At 40.7% G+C, this 19,846-nt stretch overlaps 1 protein-coding gene across 2 annotated transcripts in view; it reads right to left on the bottom strand.

Moving 5' to 3' along the window:
* FGGY (FGGY carbohydrate kinase domain containing) overlaps nt 1–19,846 on the bottom strand; it is a 142,280-nt gene that overhangs the window by 63,862 nt on the left and 58,572 nt on the right. For both annotated transcript variants that reach the window (XM_054398381.1, XM_054398380.1), the window contains 2 exons: nt 14,882–15,010; nt 10,776–10,879 (listed from right to left, as the gene is read on the bottom strand). In XM_054398381.1, coding sequence (XP_054254356.1) covers nt 10,776–10,879; nt 14,882–15,010 — 233 coding nt within the window. The remainder of the gene's footprint in view (nt 1–10,775; nt 10,880–14,881; nt 15,011–19,846) is intronic.

The following is a 19,846-nucleotide window of genomic DNA, read 5'->3' as shown; positions in this document are numbered from 1 at the left end:
GAAGCGACCTCCAGAGATCATTGAGTCTAATCCCCCTGCTAAACCAGGATCACCTAGGGCAGGCCACACAGGAACACATCCAGCTGGGTTTTAAAAGTCTCCAGAGAATGAGAATCCACAAGGCCAAAGCAGACCAGTTCTTGTCACCTTGTCACAGCTATTGTGACATGCTGGGCCAGCACAGGAACAAACAGTATCTATAAGAGGTTTCTAGCACTGACCTTTTTCCTTTTCCAGACAGTTAATAGCAGAATTGTGAATTGTAGGAAGATAACGAGCTGTCCTGTCTCAAACTTTCCTCAAGATTGGTGTTGCAAGACCCTTGTCTTCACTTGCAAAGTGCTTTTATAGTTATCTCTAAGATGCATGTGAAATAGTCCAAGTTTTGATGACCTCAGTCCAATTTGTTGTATCAGATGTTGACAGTCCTGAAGAACTTGGAGCTTAGCAGTTGATGTGACAGAAATTCAAGGTGGGAAAGAACATTCAGATGTGGCATTTAAACAGGAAACTCACGGATTTTTGACATGCAGATACTATTCCTAACCTTAATATTTACGGAGGATAATTATTCTTTGAAACCTCAATGGGAAATACCAAGGAAACCCAAAACCTTTTTGGGTGAGGGCTGGTATATTTATATACTCTGGATGCCCTTCCCATGTACTTTAAGGTCTTTCTCATTTATTTATTGCATAATACATTTAGAGATTTATTTTCCTTTTTCACCATTAGGTAAGCATTTCTTCTCTATTAGTGAAGGCCACTGCCACAATAGTTTCATACTTATAGGTAAAATAAATCTTCTCCTGCAATATCCACGAGTTCCTGCAAGCAGATTTACATTATATGGGAGATGCTAGCACACACTATTTAAAACATAATTTTTAAACATTTGAATAACTAAATGGGTAAATCCTGAGAACCTTACTTGGTGTTTATTCAGCCCTTACTTACTAAGACAAACTCCCAAGGACAGAGTAAACACTGAGAGGGGACCTCAGGCCTTCACCCACAGTTATAAACAATGAACTCAGCGCAAACGGTGATTCCTGGCTGACACTGGGAGAAAAGCAGCAGCTAATGCTTCTCCTCATTTTGCTTCCAGCATGATTATATGAGAAGAGATTTACTTTCTCCTTAAAAAAAGCCAAAACCCAAACTTGTCCCTGTGTAAGATCTTCGCCTACCCAAGGCTGGAGCAGCAAAAGGAAAACCAGATGAAGAACTACTGATTCATAGAGGCTGAATAAAATAGGAAACGGGAAGTTGAAAAAAAGGCCTTAGAAAGAGGCCTACTGCCCACACAGTGACTAAGGCTGCCTGACTGAGGAACATGATGTTAAGAAAAGTAAAGAGATGATCACAAATGCCACTGCACCTGTACCACCTTGGACCACAGAATTCTTAATACCCAGCAGTCACACACCACAGCTTTCATTAGAACAGCTTCATCTTCATGTCCCTATTGCCAGTAAGTAAACTAAGCAAAAGCAACAACGTGACAGAATCATCTAACAAAACACCAAGACTAAACAAAATCTGGGATTCTGAGCCCAAATTCCACTCTATTCATTGCAAATGTAGAATCATAGAATCATTTTTGTTGGAAAAGACCTCCAAGATCATCAAGTCCAACCACTAACCTTACTATACCAAGTCCACCACTAGGCCCATTTAAAAATTTCCCAACAGAAAACTATTTAGTTGTTTTTCATACAATTATTCTACTTCCTTGAAAATTGTACTTCACTGTTTCAGGGCCCAGAGACAACCTAACAGGTGACCAAGAACATTCCCTATCATATCTCATTTGTATTGCAATTGTTCTTTACAGTTCAGTTAAGATCTGCTAAGAAAAGGAGCACAAAAAAGAGTCCTTTTTGCTCACCATGAGATCTGGACACACAGAATAAACAGGCTGTTTAATAAATTCATGCTTACAAAACCAAGATAAACAAAGGATCTGAAAGGCCATTTATTATACTTAAATGTGCCTGTGATCTGAGAGAAATCCCCTATCAAGCTCTCCTCAGTACAAAAATCTCCAGAAAGAACTTGGGTTTGCTCAAGACTGTGGGCTTCAGGTCAATAGATTCTTCTGGGTCTAGGGAGGAGCAATCACAAGTGGTTAGTTTGCAGTGTTGATGAGAGTGCTGTACCTGTCAAATCTAATATCATCACTTAGAAGACTACAGAAAAGGAAAGAACAAAAATCTGTTACAACGAAGGGCTGCAGCTGCTGCTTGACGTTTGTGAACAAAACCCAAGAAAAACAATATATAAAGAACAAATCAAAATGAAGTTGCTTTGTCTTGTCCCCTGCAATGGAGTGATGTTATACCATCTGAACATCAATGAAGGAAAACAATTTTATAACTTTCTTCGCTACAGAATCTAGAATGCAACCACCTTCCTACAATGGAAGAAATAAAATCCCCCAAACCCTATTAAAACATAAAACTGTTAGAGTTAGGAAATAAAGGTGTAAGGCACTACCTTCTAGAGCTAGATCCTAACAAGTAACCTTCAGTCTCACAGTGCTTTAAGCAGAGAGGCCCAAATTAAGCAGCTCAGTATTTCTGGCAGCCAGACCAGATAAATCTTACTAATGTCAACATAAGTACTCAAGAAGGTCAGTCTCTCTTGCTCACCCTTTCTAAGGCAAAATGTGGGAAAAAAGAGTGAGGGACAGAAGAGGAGCCCTATTAGCAGTCGGACCTGGAAGAAGCTCAGTTTAAGCCTTTATATCCTTTGTGTTGACATCAAAAAGAATAGAAAATCCAAGGAAAGAAGAAAACAGGTGTCTGGTTAACACTATAGTGCAATATACTATTGCCTGGTGCATGTAAATGCTGTCAGTTCAGACCACTGAAGATCTTTGCAGCATGCAAGGTATAATTTCTAACTCAGATGTCATAGACTCCCAAAGTACTGGATAGCTATAGGTTGTAAAAGTAAAAATACAACAATTTTAAACCTACTAAACTATCAAGTACCTCTGTGTCCCATCTAGTAAAATTAGAACAGCAGCTCCTACTCTCTTACTCCATTCATTCACTGTTGCAAAGAACCCCAAGACCACCAAAGACACTGCAGAAACATTCAGTATTATAAATCCAACACCTCGACACATGGCTCTGTATTACACAGGGCAGCTTGTAGTTAGCTCCAGCATGGAAACCACTATGTCTGCGTCTGAATTTTCAAAGCAAGTGTTATCACTGATGTCAGTGAGATGCATTTGGAATAATAGCCTTCACTTAAGTCTCCAAGCAGAGAATTTTTCAAAGCATTAATTCTGTCCACATCTACTTTTTGAATTCAAACTATCTGTTCACAAAAGGGAAAAAGGGTTGACTGCAGAGTTTTCTGTCACTAAGCATTCTCTAGTTTCTGTACAATAGACACTGTATTGCTTTCAGCTACAGTCCCTTGAACAGGTTTATCATGCAAAGCCATGGGGTGTCTCTGACAAGCATACATTCAATAGCAGCGTCCCATTCTTCCAGTCACCAGGGCATACCTGGAGCTTTGAATTGTGTCAGGCCAGGAACAAAGGAACCCTGCTCATAACAGAAACTTTTAATAACTCATTTACTGAGAAAGCCTCCCTTTCATCTCTGCCAAGCTTTAGGAAAGGCTGGGAGGCAAGCAGAAATAAACATTATACAGACTCACCACTGCTGGCTCTAAAGTAAACTCTCCAACTTCCTATTTACATTTCAAGATCTTAAGCTTTGTGGTTTACTAGTTCTGCAAGTAAGTGCTTTGTGTTTTGGAAGCAGCCTGCATATGATCTCCCACCACTACAGAAGTCTTCCTAGCTTTTATTAATATAATAAGGAGGTCAGAAAAGCAACAATCTTTTACATGCCCTGCTAGCAGAAATATTTTACTTCTTGCCTTTTAAAAACAAAACAAAGCAAGCAACGCATACAATGTCAACTTAATACCGGCAAAGGGGATATTAGTTTTGTTCATTGCTTTTTCAAACCAAGGATGCTAGACCATGGAAAGAGACAGTTTCATTGAAATGGGTGTGGAGGACTTCTTTAAGGGACAAGTAGGTGGCAATTTCATATATACCTAACCCTTCTAAGGCCATAGGCTGAAAAGACACCTAAATAGAGTCTGTGACCTTTTCCTCAGAAGGCTAAATCTGTGTACACTAAGGACAGGCAACCTGTAACAACAGCCATGAGGTCAATGTGGTTTTAATTTCATGCAGCCCCCCCTCAATGTAAAACGTCCTCATTAGCTGGGAAGTCAGCACGACAACTGCTGCCAAATACAATATATAAGGCAGCAGAACTGAACTGAGTGAGGACAGAGCAAGAAAGAGGTTCCTGCAATCCAAATTTATTTCTCCCATTTGAAAGACACCAGCTATGTGACTCATGTGCAGAACAGGGCTTATAGAAAAGAAGGATATTAAAAAATAGGAGGGCAGGCACTTATCAATTTCATAAAGCTCTTACAACATTTCAAAAACTTGTCTAGGCTGCCCAAGCTTCAATAGGTTTGCTTTTGCTTTTATTTTCTTCCCTACTGCATATTCCTTCCCCCATCTCCACACTCGCCTGACCCTCCCAAACCCAGCCCCTTTCTCTTGGTCAGGAGAAGGACAAATTGCTGCATTTGCTAAAGCCTGGGTCATAGCCAGTTGGCACTCAAGACACGTGGCTCCTGGCTCTGTCCTCTCAGAGACTGCACATTTCACGTCAGGGCTGCATGTGCAGCAGTGACTGAAGTGTGTGAGGCTGAAGTGCTGCATGCAGTCCTCCAACGTGCTCTCCAGAAAGATGCTGCTCAGTGCCATCCCACTAGATAGCTGGCAAAACAAGGAACAGCCTGTTTAGTCCCTGCAAGTTTTCCCCTCATCACAGACGACTTCAAGCAGCTGAGGAGTCCCTGTGTAGTAATTATTCAAAAGTCTGCTGCTTTAACAACGTGGCATGTTCTGAAGAGGAGACTCTCATATCAGAGCCAAAATACACTGAATCCACTTGCTGGTCTGGCTCCCACCGAGATTACAGAGATCAGGCCATGAGAACACTTTGAGCCAGCATGCCTCTGCAGTCTCCACTCCAGGATGTACTGCAAAGGACACGTACTGTGCATGCTTTGGGGGTGGAAACGTGCTTTACACTCTATTTGCGTGAACAAAGCTGGCAGCTTGGGCGGATATTGTGGAGCAAAGAAGCTCTATTGTGTTTGCCAGTCATCACGAGAATCGAAGGAATAAATTTAGAATAAGCAAACTGGGCTGAAGTTCCTTTAGCAGAAAACAGGCAAAGACTAGTCAGGCTTGGTAAAAGAGAACATGGGATATTCTTCCTGAATAGTAAACACTGGGACAGCAAAATGATCTGCCTAGTTTGCTGTTCGTGTAGTTGCTCAAGCTCTGTCTTTTAGATCATGTAGTAAATCTGAAAAGATAGATGATAAAATACTCCTGCCTTTCCAGTTTAAAATACAACTAAATTGTAAGCTTCAAACCACATATCAGGATAAAAAAGAACTGTGTACCAAGCCAGGTGAGTCAACTCCAAATGACAGGAGTCAGAGTAATACCAAAAACAGATGCAAAGGAAGAGACTCCATCTAAACCTAAAAAAATTCCCTGACAATCCCAAAAAAGAAGTTGTGTGTACAGAGAGCTGATAAAGAAGGAATGACTGTAGAAGCACACAGACCACATCACCAAATGAAGACGATAAAACATCAGAGACTCCGGACAGGAAAGAACACAAACCTGGCATATTTGGGTCAGTAAATTCAGAACCCCAAGTCCCAGTAAGCTGAAATCTCACCAGAAGCTACCCTGGCTACTTCCTTCAGCTGTGAACCCAAAAAGATGTTAGAGCAAGAAGGACAAATACTTTCATAATGGAACACCTGTGCTGGGACAAGTGCAAAGAAGATCTCCAAGTGGGCCAAAATCACCACAGAATAGGCAGAAGTAGGAGTTGATACGCATTTTATGAACATGTTTTATGCATAAATAGCATGTCCTGTAGAGAGACAAAATTAGCAAGGACCCCGTATTGCAGACAACCAGAGAAGATGGGGTTGAGCAAAAGAACATCTCTGCTCTCTCTCACAACGAGCTTTGTAATTTCGGAATCTTGCAGCTCTGAATGCACGTTGTCCTTGTTCTCCACAGACGTCCTAGATTGGTGAAAGAGGCACTATACCCTAGTGACTCCACAACACTCAGCATGCTCTATTTTCCCACTCCAGAACTATCATTTATTTCTGCTTGCCATTTTAAATTACTTTAAATTCCTTTCACAACCTCTGGCTACCAAAAACCAGTCCCAGTCTGGTCCCAGTCTGTTAGGTTACTCCAATCCATAGTCTCTTTGATGAAAACTTTACAGTCTAATGAAACATTTTACTTTGAGGGGAAAAAAAAGTTTTGTGATGTGAACTTAGTGCCTACAAAATGAATGCTATGCTGATACCAGGTATGGGAAAGTGTAAGATTTATCTACCAGGAAGAAGCAACAGCACTGCTAGATCACTTGCTCCAAGGAATCCTAGGAATTTTCTGTGTACAAGTCCTCTGCCACACTGTTTGCTCAGGTTAGTTGTGCTGTTTGTTAAGTGGCATCTGAAATCCTTGTTGGTTTTATACATCTGCAAGGGCAAGCACGCTTGTGTTTAGGACTGAGACAAGAGAATACAGAGAACTGTACTCTAAATCATTCTGATCACATAAAGGTTTCAGAAGAAAACAAAGGATTTTTAAAAATCTTCAATATATGCCATAAAACCAGGCAGGAAGACAGGTTTGTAGGGAAACCAATTACCTTATTCCCAGAAGTTAGGACATGTCTGTTAGATCCACGCAAACTGCTAGTTAGGAATAATATATAAGCTCATATTTTAATCCTTCAAACCTGCTGCTATTTTACTGTGAAAAACTACTCACACATTTTGTGTAGTTGCCATAGTGACACAAGGGAAGTCTCCTAAAAAGTTCCAAACCAAAATGTGGGTGCTGGAGCTTAGAGACCCTGTCTACAAAGCACGACGGGCATGCAGCAGCCCACTCAGAAGAGTCAGCCACTGAGTATCTGTCACTTGAAAGGAATACCTACCCTGCATGGAAGGATCAAAGCCCCAGCAAATGAGGCCCAGCCCTAAACTAAGGGCCAATCCTTCACAAGTAAAAGGACAGCTTATTTGCCATTCCAAATGCAAATCCTCCCAGTGACATATGCTAGGGCAAAGGAGGCAGCAGAGAATCATGTAAAATGAATAACTGTCCAAAAATATTCAGAAAACCATCTTCTCTTTTCTTTTTCCTCATGGATAATGGATGAGCCCTGAGGTGGCAGTGACTTCCAGCAACTACCAACTCAGACCTGGACTTCGATCAGTAACTTCATTTAAAAATGATTTTTGCTTCTTTCCTGAGTTACTCAAGCATCTCAACATCAAGACAAAATGCTTTGTGGGTGTCTGATTACCCCAAACTGTCAGTGGTTAATCCCAAATCTTACTCTCACTTAAAAATGGCAGTACTACCACAAATTAAAACTATTACAGCCAGGAATAAAATTAGGTTCCACATTTGTACTTTGCTAATCATGCCTTTGATATTTTGGAAAGTCTTTTGTTCAAGATCTCTAGAATCTTTGAGGTAATAAAAACTGGGTCATGGAGCAGTTTCTCTTCAAGCTTAAAGCTGAGTTCAGGCAGTACCTGCTTCTGTGACTCATGGAGTATTTGGTCTAGAGAATGGAAATGCTGCACCAACGCACATACACTAACAGTAGTACCCTTGCCCTCACCAAATAAAGGAGGAAGGCAGGGGAAAAGAGAGGCGTAACAGATGATTTCTGACCAGTTTCCTGTTACAATCCCTTGAAAGAAATCCAACCATACTTTCACCCTGCTTTCTGTTTTCTGAATTTCTCCTGACAGTTGGCTCTTTCGTTTGCCAGAACCACAACAAAGGACGGCCTTGAGTTTCCACACAGGCCATTTTCTCCTTCTCTCGTCTCTGATCATCTCACAAAGGTATTATTGTTGCTGGCTCACTGGGGCTCAGTGCACCTGAGGCAGATCAAAGGCACTTTTTAATGCCCGCCTGACCACACAGGTCTCTCTCCCACTGCATTAAATTAAACTCGATGATTAATCTCTGTAGCCCTGAGGGTCCCTTAGTGCAGGAGAGAAAGAAAATATATATTTCTATCAAAACACAAGTATAATATACTTTCATTTTATAGCCCTAATTTAAAAAAGGAACAGCTAATTTCAGCCAAATGCAGCTGCATATAGGTCTCATTAAAACACAAATACAACTGCTTGGTGTGCCTTACATTCAATTCATGCAATCTATGCAGGTAATAGATAAAAGAACAGCAACCAAAGTCCCTCCACAGATTAAATCCAGAGAAGTTTAGAATTTGCTTATTGTCTGCTGGTACTGATTGCTATACCTCTGAGCAGATGAGTGAAGGAAAGCAGTTAAGGAAATGATTATAAAATGCTGAGTAGTTATATTCAAATAAAAATCTACTTAAATCTAGCCAAAACTGCACATGCATCTATTCCTGAGGTTGCAGTCAAGTAACTGAGGACCTTGAAAGGTTCTACCTTGTCAATGGTGTGCAGACTTTAGAGTTGCTTTAATGACAGAATTGTAGAATGGATTAGGTTGGAAAGGATCTCAGAGATCATCTACTCCAACATCCCTACCATGGGCAGGGACACCTCTCAACTAGACTCAGCTGCTCAAGGTCTCACCCAACCTGACCTTGAACACCCCGAGGGAGGTGGTGTCCACAACCTCCCTGGGCAGCCTATTCCAGAGCTTCATCCTTGTACTGAAGAACTTCATCCTAAGATCCAGTCTAACACTACTCTCCCTCAGCTTCAAACCATTCCCCCTTGTCCTGTCTCTAGACACCCTCATGAAAAGTCCCTCTGCAGCCTTCATGTAGGATCCCTTCAGGTATTGGAAGGCAGCTCTAAGGTCGCCCCAGAGTTTTTTCTTCTCTAGGCTTAACAATCCCAGCTCCCTCAGCCTATCCTCATAGAAGAGGTGGTCCAGCCCCCGGATCATCTTTGTGGCTGTGATTAAACACTGATTAACATCATTGACTGAGCACTGATGAACATCCATGTCGACTTTACCACGTCACTTTTGTGCATTAGCACATTTAACAGAGCCAAAGCTGTCATGGCACAGAAATGCCACACCACTGTTTATACTGACATGTCATGCTCTAGTCTGGGAAGCAAGATGAACTAGAGTTGTGAACTGGGTCTATGTCAGATCTTACCAATGTGAATATATTAAATTAATAAATAACCACATGCATGTCCTCCTCCAGAGCTAGCTCTACTGAAGGAGTATGCTAAAGGCAGCTGGCTCATATCCAGCTGCTCAACATTGCCCTTAGACCTTCTGGGGAAACTGACTGTGAGCTTCTCAGCTTATTTCAGTCCAGTATTATGTCTCTATTAACCCAGCTCATTTTAACAATTTAAACTAACTCAGCTAAATGAAACAGGTTACAAAGAGTTCACACAAACAGCTTCTTCTGAAAGCGCAGAAACCACCATCAAAAAAATTAAAAGGAAATAATAAAAGTAGTGTCAGGCTCAAAGGGTGACTTCTTTCCCCAGAGCTGGCATTTGCAGGCTGCTCTACCTGCCCTGTTACAAAGAGACACCAGTGCAATTTTTCAGAAGCAGAGCAAGCTACAAATGGTGGAGTTTGAGGTTTTAAACTCTTGTTTGGGAAGGAATCTAAATACATTCCAATCGCTTAAATGCACTGCATCACAGTACTGGGATTATTCACATCTTTTAAATTCAATCATGTGCTAAAATGCTTTACTGAACTTCAATCCATGTGACAAGATCACCATTTATTCGTGCTCAAGATCACCACATATTCATGCTGTTACTAAGAAAACAACTTACTGTTAAGCCTGGCATTTTATTATCAGCTTCCTTTCCTTTTCTCTACTGGAGCTATGTGCACAAAGCATGTCAGTCCTCTCTAACACCTCTAGCACTCCCATTGCCATTTGCTAGTTTTGGAAAAATCCAAGATATAATCAAGTCTAACTTTTAAGACCAAAATGAGTTTCAAATAAAAAATGTGGCAGAAAAGGGTACTTATCTAAATGGAATGCTTTCAGACTCATACATTTTAAAACGTTATAAATTTCAAAAGCAGACACTAAATTTTAATTGCAATCTCCGAGAAAGCTTTTGTATTAATTCACTGAGAAAAATTAGCGAAGTGAAAATTGCTTATCAGGGGTTTTCTTTCTTTTTCAGTCATGATATGTATCGTAATTCTATACAGCAGGGCAGCTTTCTGAGGTAGAAGGATTTATATTGATTAAGTGGAGAGGTGGGGGAAAAGGGCTGTGACTGAAGACATGCACTCTTTCTCCAAAGACACTATTCTGTACCACATTAGTGACAGGCTTGTCACAGATAACTCAAGCCCAGAGTCTTTGGCTCAGATTTCAAGCTGCTCTTTCAGCCACTCTAGCATCGTGGTTTTTACTTTCCATGTCATTTTTCAGTATTGATTTCTACTACTATTAAAGTTCTTGCTTAATAGCAAATGCATAGTAATATATAATTAATATCCAAAGGTAAAGATAGAGTTACCAGAAAAAAAAAGAAAAAAACAAATCAGGGAAAAGGGTGAGAAAGACAAAGGTGATTTTTCCCTTCAAAAGCATCAGTTAGCATATTCTGTACAAATTAGGTGCATGCATACAACCTACCCCCATGTGGCATGAAGATGTTCCACAGATCATAGCAACTCGAGATGTAATTGGCTGGTTCTCACATGGCAGGTTATGTCCTTTCACATCTGCTCCAATTACTCCTATTAAAATAAAATTCAAATTCTGTACTAAAGAGCAGCAAGCCAACCCTAAAAAAACAGCACATAAGCAACTGTTGAGTATCTCAAACCATTGCACAAATCAAAAAAGTTTAGTCAATAAACAAAGTTCTTTTATCAAAGCAGGTTCAAATGGGTTTTTATTCCAGATACATGAGGACAAAAGTGGATTTCTTATACGTTCACATTTATCATGACAATTTTTACATATTATTGTGGCTACAACCTGATCCTTATTCACTTAGGCAGCACACTAACATGCAGCACAAAAGCCTGCCCTGTTGTGAAAGGCACTACGGTAGGCTGCAGATCTGTTCATTTGTTCACAGTTTATCATGCACACACTGTTTGATGTGTTTTGTCAGGGGATGAGTTGGAGAAATGGGTAACTTGGCAGGAGAATGGAAGGCTGCCAGTTGTGTTGTGTTGTCTTGATTGTTGCTGGTGTTCTGTCCATGGCAGATAGAACCACCTAAAGGAAGATTACTCCTTCCCTTAGAGGAGCTGTGCTTGCTCTAAGGAACTTCTGTTTGCAGGACAGGACAGGATGGAGAACAAACTCAGCAAACACAGCCTGCAGCAGAAACATGTATCAGGAGACAGAATCATAGAATGGTTTGGGTTTGAAGGGACCTCCAAAGGTTATCTAGTCCAACCCTCCCTACAGTAAAAGCAGGGATGTTCTCCACTAGATCAGGTTGCTCAGGGCCTTGTCGAGCCTGACCTTGAATACCTCCAGAGATGTCAGAGAGGAACCAGGAGCTTGCTTACAGAATGAGACAGACTGACAGCCAAGCTTCAACATGCATCAAATCCTGCTTAATTCACTTTTTTTTTTTTGGGGGGGGGGGGTAGGGGAGTGGGGGGGAGGTAGATGAAGCGGAAACCCTGCCCTCTCCTAAGCTGCGTTCTTGCACCACATTGTGCTACACCCAGCAAAACTCAGCAGCCCAACAAGTAATATTCTTTTGTGTTTTTTCTTTTCTGCAGTATTACTTTTGAACTGGCACACTGGTCATCAGACTGTGCATTGCATACGCATCTATAGTGTGCAGTCTGGTGACCAGTCTGCCAATCCCACTGAAAAAAAAATATCATGAAAGCATTTGCTGGACAGTGTGAAAGTCAAGTGTTACTGCTGGTTAGTATGCTGCATTTCATTACTGCCTTCTTCTTCACGTCACCACTGCCAAATTCTGTTAATACACTGGTCTGTTGGGGGTTGATTTATGCTGATGTTCTCATGATATTATCGTAAATGGAAGTTACCTAAATACTCACAAAATTAAGGTCTAAAACTGCACAATCTTTACAAATCTGTCCCTTTATCCTAGCTGGCTTGCAACTATGTAGTGGCATGGTTGTCACACACAGTATTTATTGTAAGGAACAAAAGAAAGCTAAAGTATGGCCTCTCCCTTTTATTGCTTTATTTTTCACTGCTCAAACACAGGTACGCATGAGTTCATATTAAGAAGTTTGGATGGGGTTGACTAAAAGGCAATTTCCTGTACTATACAACACTAACAGAATTTCTTAAAGGAGTTAAAAATATTATTCACACTTCAGAGAGAACACAACTATTAAACTGAATTGTGAGCATATGTCACAAACGTATTTTCATAAACAATACAGAATTGAAGAGCCTCATGTTTCAATACAAATCACAGCAACATTAAAATACACAGCAGTACCTTTTTAGAACAGAAGTTTTACATCAACTGCAAAAAGTTATTAATTTCAAATAATTTCCCATTTTAATTCAGTTTAAAATCCCTCCTCTCTATCTTCTCTGCTCCTTTTATCATTATTAAAAGATCAATATGCTTCAGTAGATTGCCATCCTCAATATCTTTTAATCAGAACACAGTTTCAATACTTAATTCTATTAATTGCATTCTCCTTTTGCTTTTTCTTTCAGCTCTGTATTCTACATACTGAAGGATAACCTACACTGGAAAAATATTAAGGTTCTTGTTATTACCAGCTATGGATGAAGGCAAGCTATTCAATATTTGAGACTCAGCCACTCTGTTCATTGTCTTGCACTCTCCATCTGTCCTTTCGCTCCTGCTGCTTCTTTTGCTATTCACATCTTTTCCTTTTTACTGTCTTTTCTAATAGTTTCCCAACCTATGTATTACTCTTCCCAGATTCAAGATGGATGAGTTCCATTTTTTATCTCCCCTTTTCCCAGGCTATTCAGTTATCACATGATTAGCATGCAGGTTTTCCCCGTGTGTAACTGACTCTTCCCTCTTCAATGTCTCTGTCCCTCTCAACACAACCTATACATTTATGTTCTCCTGGCAATGATTTCAGCAGTCTGCTCCTGTTTGTGGTGCCATCTGGGAAAACATATTCTGATAAACAGGACTAGCATAAGCAGACTGTCTCCATGCACTGCAGTCTTACTCTGTTGGATGCCTGTAGCTATGTAATTCTGATGTCAGAGTTTCTTTGCAGAAGACCACAGCAAATGAACAGCCCACTACTCTCAACATTCAAGTTATGGATTTAAGCACATGAAATTTACTGAGCAAGCTTGCCATGCTCTTTCTATGCTCTATCCCACTACTCACACAATGATGCCAATTAAACAAGGACCCTCCACTGCCATTTTCATGTGCTCTGTGACAATCCAGTTTTCCAGCAAGCTAATTATTTCATGTCAGTTTATTATTACATCCTTTTCAAGAACACAAAACTGCTAGGGCACAGAGTTTTAAACAAATTTTTACGCAATTAAGATACTAATTAACACAAGCAGATCTTTAAATAAGTCACAACAGCCGTGACAAACACATCTCCAACCATGACACTGAAAATCAGTCTTCATTTTGCAGCTGAATCTATATCTAATCTTTCTGAGGTAATAAGAAAAGCAATCTACACAATTGCTAAACCTCATCAGAAGCAGTTATCAGAAGCAAAGTAAATGGATTTAAACATTTTTAAAGTTCCAGGCCACAACTTCTAGAAGAACAAATGGGATTTTAAACACCACAAAATATCTGAAACAGAACTGGTACTTTAGCAGCTAATCATATTTCATTTAGATCTTGAGAAGAATACTCTGATGAGCAATAGATTTCCATTGAACAGCACTCTTTCAATAGCACTGACACTTCCTGAGGTAACAATTTTTTCTAAACTATCAAAGTAAAAGAAACCCTTCAATTTCCTGCTGAAAAAGCTAAATTGAATCACATTGTTACTGACTGTATTTAGAGAAGGCCAAACAAGATAGTAAGAAAATGAAACAGTTGAGACTCACCAAATAAATTTCAACACACTGAAACTGGGCATATCAGAATATTGTGTTGGAAAAAAAAAAAAATCTATGCATCAGGCATTATCCAAGTACCAGTTCTGGATAAAAAGTTCAAAGCTGCAGAAGACGAATGCTGTGCAGTGGCCAGTTCCCTTTCTACTCTTTTTGCTAGTTTAGCTACACAGCATTTACATATTCTAATGCCCAAGAGCAGAGGCAGCATTTTTGGTATGTATCCCACAGTGTGCAATCATAAACCCCTGTGAAAAAGTTTCTGTTGCATTATTTAAACAAAACATGAATCACTTCTAAAACTAAGCAGGAAGACTAACTATGAACAAGCCTCAGACATGAGACTACTCCCTTACTTTTTTTCTTGTCTATCCCCAAAGTTTTGAGCAACAGAAGATACAGACTCTCAGCACATTGGCATACCAAGACAATGGTGTTTCAGCTAAGGAATTCAGAGTGGAACAAGCAGAAATTAACAAATTGAAAATACAGCTGAAAAGAATTAAGCAGTGATAGCCCCCTTCTATTAAGACATATTCAGTACTAGCAGTTACCATGAGAGGGTTTTACTTTAGTTATTTCGTTACAGTAGCATCAGAGCAAAAGGCTGGATACAAAACAGGCTGTGAGAAAGTGGCATTATAAATTCAATACAGCACAATCCAGTTTCAAAGGGCAGTAAACGTATTACTGAGTACCTAGTCCTCCAGCATGTGCATCAATGAGAGATGCCGCCACTGCAATCCCTTCAGGGAGACCAAGATCTTTTGCAGCTTCTGGTGTGAGACCTTTTCCAACAGGCTCTCCAGGAGACAAGACGTGGTTTCCTGGACAGACACAAGAAAAACCAAACACCTGTCAATTTACTAAACAGAAAAACAAATGTGTATGTTATTATAAGAACTCCCTTCCTCTCCATCAAGTTAGTGTGGCATATATAAAACAAAAAATAATGCATCAAAGAACTCTATCTGATTAAGAAGAATCTTTCATTATCTGTCTGTATACTCAATACAACCATGCTAGATCAGGAAGTCTCATAGCAATTTATAAGTTCAAAAGTATTCAATGTCCTATCTAGCCACAGAGAAAGATTTCACCACAAGCAATTAAGTTCTGCTTGGCAACATTCCAAGAAATGTGAAATACTTATGCAGAAATCCCAAGATCTTGTGGCAGTCACTGATGAGGCTGCCTGCAGCCAGCCTGTGTTCATGTGAACAAGATTCAGCTCTGCCCATGCACACCACTGAAAACTGCACCTGATGCACAGTGCAGGAGACAATTTTTTAACTCCCTTCCAGCAGTTTCTACTAGGAATAAGGTGGCTATTACAACAGAAACTCTGAAAGAGAAACTGTTTAAGCACCATATTCCTCCTATTGCAGTTGTATTTCCTCACAGACTTAAATAATCCCTTTTTGAGCCTTCCTTAGCTTTATGAAGCGTGAAGAACGTGATGGCCATCCTGAACACAAGCAACACAATCCTGTCCTCTCACACCTGTCACTAGCAAGTCCGGTGGCAGGTCCCAGCTGCATTGGTCTCTGCTACCATAATACACAACACAGAATACATCCAGTTGGAAGAGACCTCCAAGATCATCCAGTCCAACCCTCAGCCCAGCACTGAAGGGTTGTCAATAAAACATGTCCCTAAGCTCCAGGTCCACGACCTGCTTGAACACCCCCACAGATAGTGACTCCATCATTGTCCTGGGCAGACCATTCCAACATTTGAGAACACTTTCAGTGAAGAAATATTTCCTAATATACAGCCTGAACCTCCCCTGATGCAGCTTGGAACCACTGCACATGAAGTTTTGGCTTATAAAAAGAGGTATCTTCAATAATTAAATCACGGTAATAAGAGACTGTGCAGAGCTTAGGAGAACAAATATAGACTCATTAAATTTTCAGAATTTGAGGACATACTCCCTCCCCTCAACAGCCTCCTCTCTGGATGCTCAGTATAACCACAGCTGAAGCAACGAGACTGACAGCACGGACTGCACATACTTCCCTATTTATCTATAGATGTGGTGGGTGAGAGGCAGTGAAAGGCACAGTGGGAGCTCCCATACACATATGAAATCCGTGGTGTTGGTGAGGAGCTATCTGCAGCATTTACTGAATGTGACAAATCTGGGCAGAGTTAACAAAACTCCTTTTAAAAATAAAACAAACCTGTTTTTACAGTGAATTCCATTGAGAACACTACACCTAAAGCATGTTCTGATGTATGGGAAGGAAGTAAAACATCCTCCACTATATATTAATTAGGAGGAACAGCATATGATAAAATGTCAGAAATGGACTGGTGCCCACGAGCAGTATCTTCTAGCAATACAGTTCTACATTACTGCTAGATGAAAAAAATGTTATGACATTAAATTCATGAGTGGAAGACAGGCCTTCAGTTTTACACATCACTTAGGTCATTTTCTTGGCTGTAAACAATGTTGGTTCTCCCCTCTATGGAAGATGCCCACCTCCTGACAGATACGGTATATGGAGGACTCTGACCAGACAGCAGACAGCTCCTCACTGCTTGTCTCTCCAACAGTTTCTGCTCTACTGACAGCCACAGAACCACTTCTGAAATGCTAGGCTGAATCTCATACTAGAAAGTTAAGAGAGGTTTGGACAGGCCGAAATTCTGCACTTGACTTTTGGTTTTATATTCAAATACTGGGGACAGTAAGCAAACCTCAGTTTAGTTTATATAGAAGGAAGTGATGACATTAAACTATCTCCTCACAGGAAATGTCTTCATTTTATTACTTCTTAGTGCCAAGTCAAAACACTGTGCCAGCTTTTTCAAGAGGTGCATCTTTTGCACCCTAGTATTTCCCTAGTAAGTTGGAGAGCAGGATGTTTCTTTTGAAGAAAACTTTCGTATTACATTTCTGCTTTTTTAAGACATTGGAGAATAGTATCAAAGTTGTTGTCTGCTTCTCTTGACATTCAAAGACCCTGCAGGTGGAAGGAAGTTCAAAAGATTCATGCAGCTCAAACCCCATCTTATTCTTCAGACTTAGTCGCCTGACCAGAAAGCACACAAATATCCTGTGTATACAGCATGAGATAGAACTAATCTGAAAGAAAACCTCTTTCTAGGCTCTCAGTTCCATGGCTGGCTTGTTTATATCAGTCACGTTGGTAATACGTTTTAGTGTGTAATTATTATGTGGTTAAACTCCATTTTAGAGATTAGGGCTACTATTAGACAAGATCTTTTCCTACCATCTTCTCAATTACTATTTCTAGTTATTGAGCACTAAGGGAGTGATTTCAGAGACAGGAGTAGAAAATGACCCTATAGATTCCTTTGGTACTTGTTATGTTATCAGAACAACCAGCAGCATTGCTATCCCCTCATGGGCATAAAGCCTGTGAGAACATGCAGGCATGGGTTCCTTGTGATTTGAAGATGCACCATAATAGTCCAGTATTTACAAGAAAATGAACAAACACTAGAGTATGCCCCATCTGGTTTTAGGAGTCAAGGTAAGCCTGAGGAGCTACTCCTTGGCAGAAAACACTTCCTGACAAGCTGGGAAGCAGCCACCCATGACAGGGATTGTGAAGGAGAGCCTCCTAGGTCAACCAGCAGTCAGGGAGTGCAGAAATGAGGTTCTAGCAAGTGAGCGTAGCAAGGAGAGGATACCCACTCTGCCTCTCTACTTGATGCTCTCAGCTTTAGAAATCAGTGAAAGGTCTGCTACACCCATGGGAGATGTTGATGAGGAGCTCTCTAAAAGGAAAACATCAGGCTCTTTCTGTCATCATGGAAGTTGCCTCCCCACCCACACAACTATGAGTAAGTAGGTGTGGAATGGGCAGAGCCTTGACTGAACCTGGAAAGGAATCTATGATTCTCATGGTTTATTTATTCTTCACTGCAAAGCTAGAAAACTCAGATAAGCACCAGCATGCTTAGAATCTGTAGGTATAAATACATTAAATTATAAAAATAAAACCACAGAAACCAGCCAAAGAAAAGGCATAACTAAAAAGGATTTGAAATGGATTGTAGTCCGGTATCAGATAGAGAGAGACTGAACAGATTCTCCCTTGAGCACACTGTCTTTAAGAATCAAGAGACAGCTATTATAAAAGTGAAGGTATTCTCTGGCTACACAGCAGCAATTCAACAGCAGGTGCTGCCCCCCTTAAATCCTACCTGTCAGGGGAAAGAAGCTGTCAGGGAGGGAGGAAGGGAAATGAGAGCTGCTTGCACACAGAGGCAGGCAGTGAGGCTATTACAGAGGCTGCATAAAAGAGGCAGTGAAAGGACCGAGTCTTCTCAAAGCTCCTGCCAAAGTAAATGTATCGAGTCTTTTGTTTACAGTAGTCTCCTGTGCAAGTCATTTACCTTTGCTATAATGACTTCCAAAATTAGAGCTAACCAAACAAACCCATAATGGCTGAAGCTGGAGAACTTTCTGTTTCACATTCATACAGCTGTCGCACCAAGGCAGCGCCTTGATTCACAACCTTTTCATTCCTTACGAGACAGACTATTCCTAGCTATTTTTCCCCCTATAAAGCAGTGAGTTTACAAAAGGAAAAAGCTGTCTGAATCTCTTCCTCCTCTTTTATCCTTCTTCGAAGACTAATGTTAGAATTTGCTATGATCAGGTTTTCTTCAGAGAATTTATGTGGTACCAAGGACCCTCTACCATTTTCGGCGGTTACCACAGCAACCAGCTATTTACCAGACGCAACACACCAGGCAGACAATACATCTTCAGTCAACTTCAGGATTCAAAATTCACTCTACGGGCTTACTAATATTTAACAGAACTAGGTAGTTGAGGACTTAGACCTTTATAAAAACAACAAAAGCAGAGCGCAGCAGGGGCCCAGCTGACTCAACTATGATATACTCACTGAGAACAGCTTTTCATCTATCGTGCAGAACGTGGCTGCACTTCATAGGCCCTTCTATTTGGCTGGATAAGTGCATAAAAATACAAAAGGAAGAAAATCAAAAGGAGATGTCTCCTTTCTGCACTAACTTGACACAAGAAAACTCAAACTCTAATATATCAATTTCTTGCTGAAATCCCAGCAATCTCAGAACCAAAGGGTATATCCTGCCTTTATTGTACAGCCTTTCCCAGACTGGACAAACTAAAGGCATTTTATTTTAAAAGACAATACACAAAACAGATATCCTGTTAAAGAAGTGATACACAACATGCATTGGAGAGTTATCATAGAATGGCTTAGGTTGGGAGGGACCTCAGAGATCATCTACTCTAACCTCCCACTATGGGCAGGGATGCCTCTCAACTAAACTTGGTTGCCCAAGGCCTCATCCAACCTGGCCTTGAACACCCTGACAGAGTAGGCATCCACAACATCCCTGGGCAACCCAGTCCAGATTTCCACCACCTCTGTACTGAAGAACTTCTTCCTAAAATCCAGTCTAAACCTACTCTCCCCTCAGCTTCAAACCATTACCCCTTGTCCTGTTGATAGACACCCTGATGAAAATCCCCTCTGCAGCCTTCCTGTAGGATCCTTTCAGGTGCTGGAAGGCAGCTCTAAGGTCCCCACAGATTCTTATCCAGGCTGAACACCCCCAGCTCCCTCAGCCTATCCTCCTAGCAGAGGTGTTCCAGCCCTTGGATCACCTTTGTGGCCTCCTCCGGA

This window comes from Indicator indicator, unplaced genomic scaffold, assembly GCF_027791375.1.
Source record: "Indicator indicator isolate 239-I01 unplaced genomic scaffold, UM_Iind_1.1 iindUn_scaffold_38, whole genome shotgun sequence".
Lineage (NCBI taxonomy): Eukaryota > Metazoa > Chordata > Aves > Piciformes > Indicatoridae > Indicator > Indicator indicator.
This window is presented reverse-complemented; position numbering and strand designations above follow the sequence as displayed.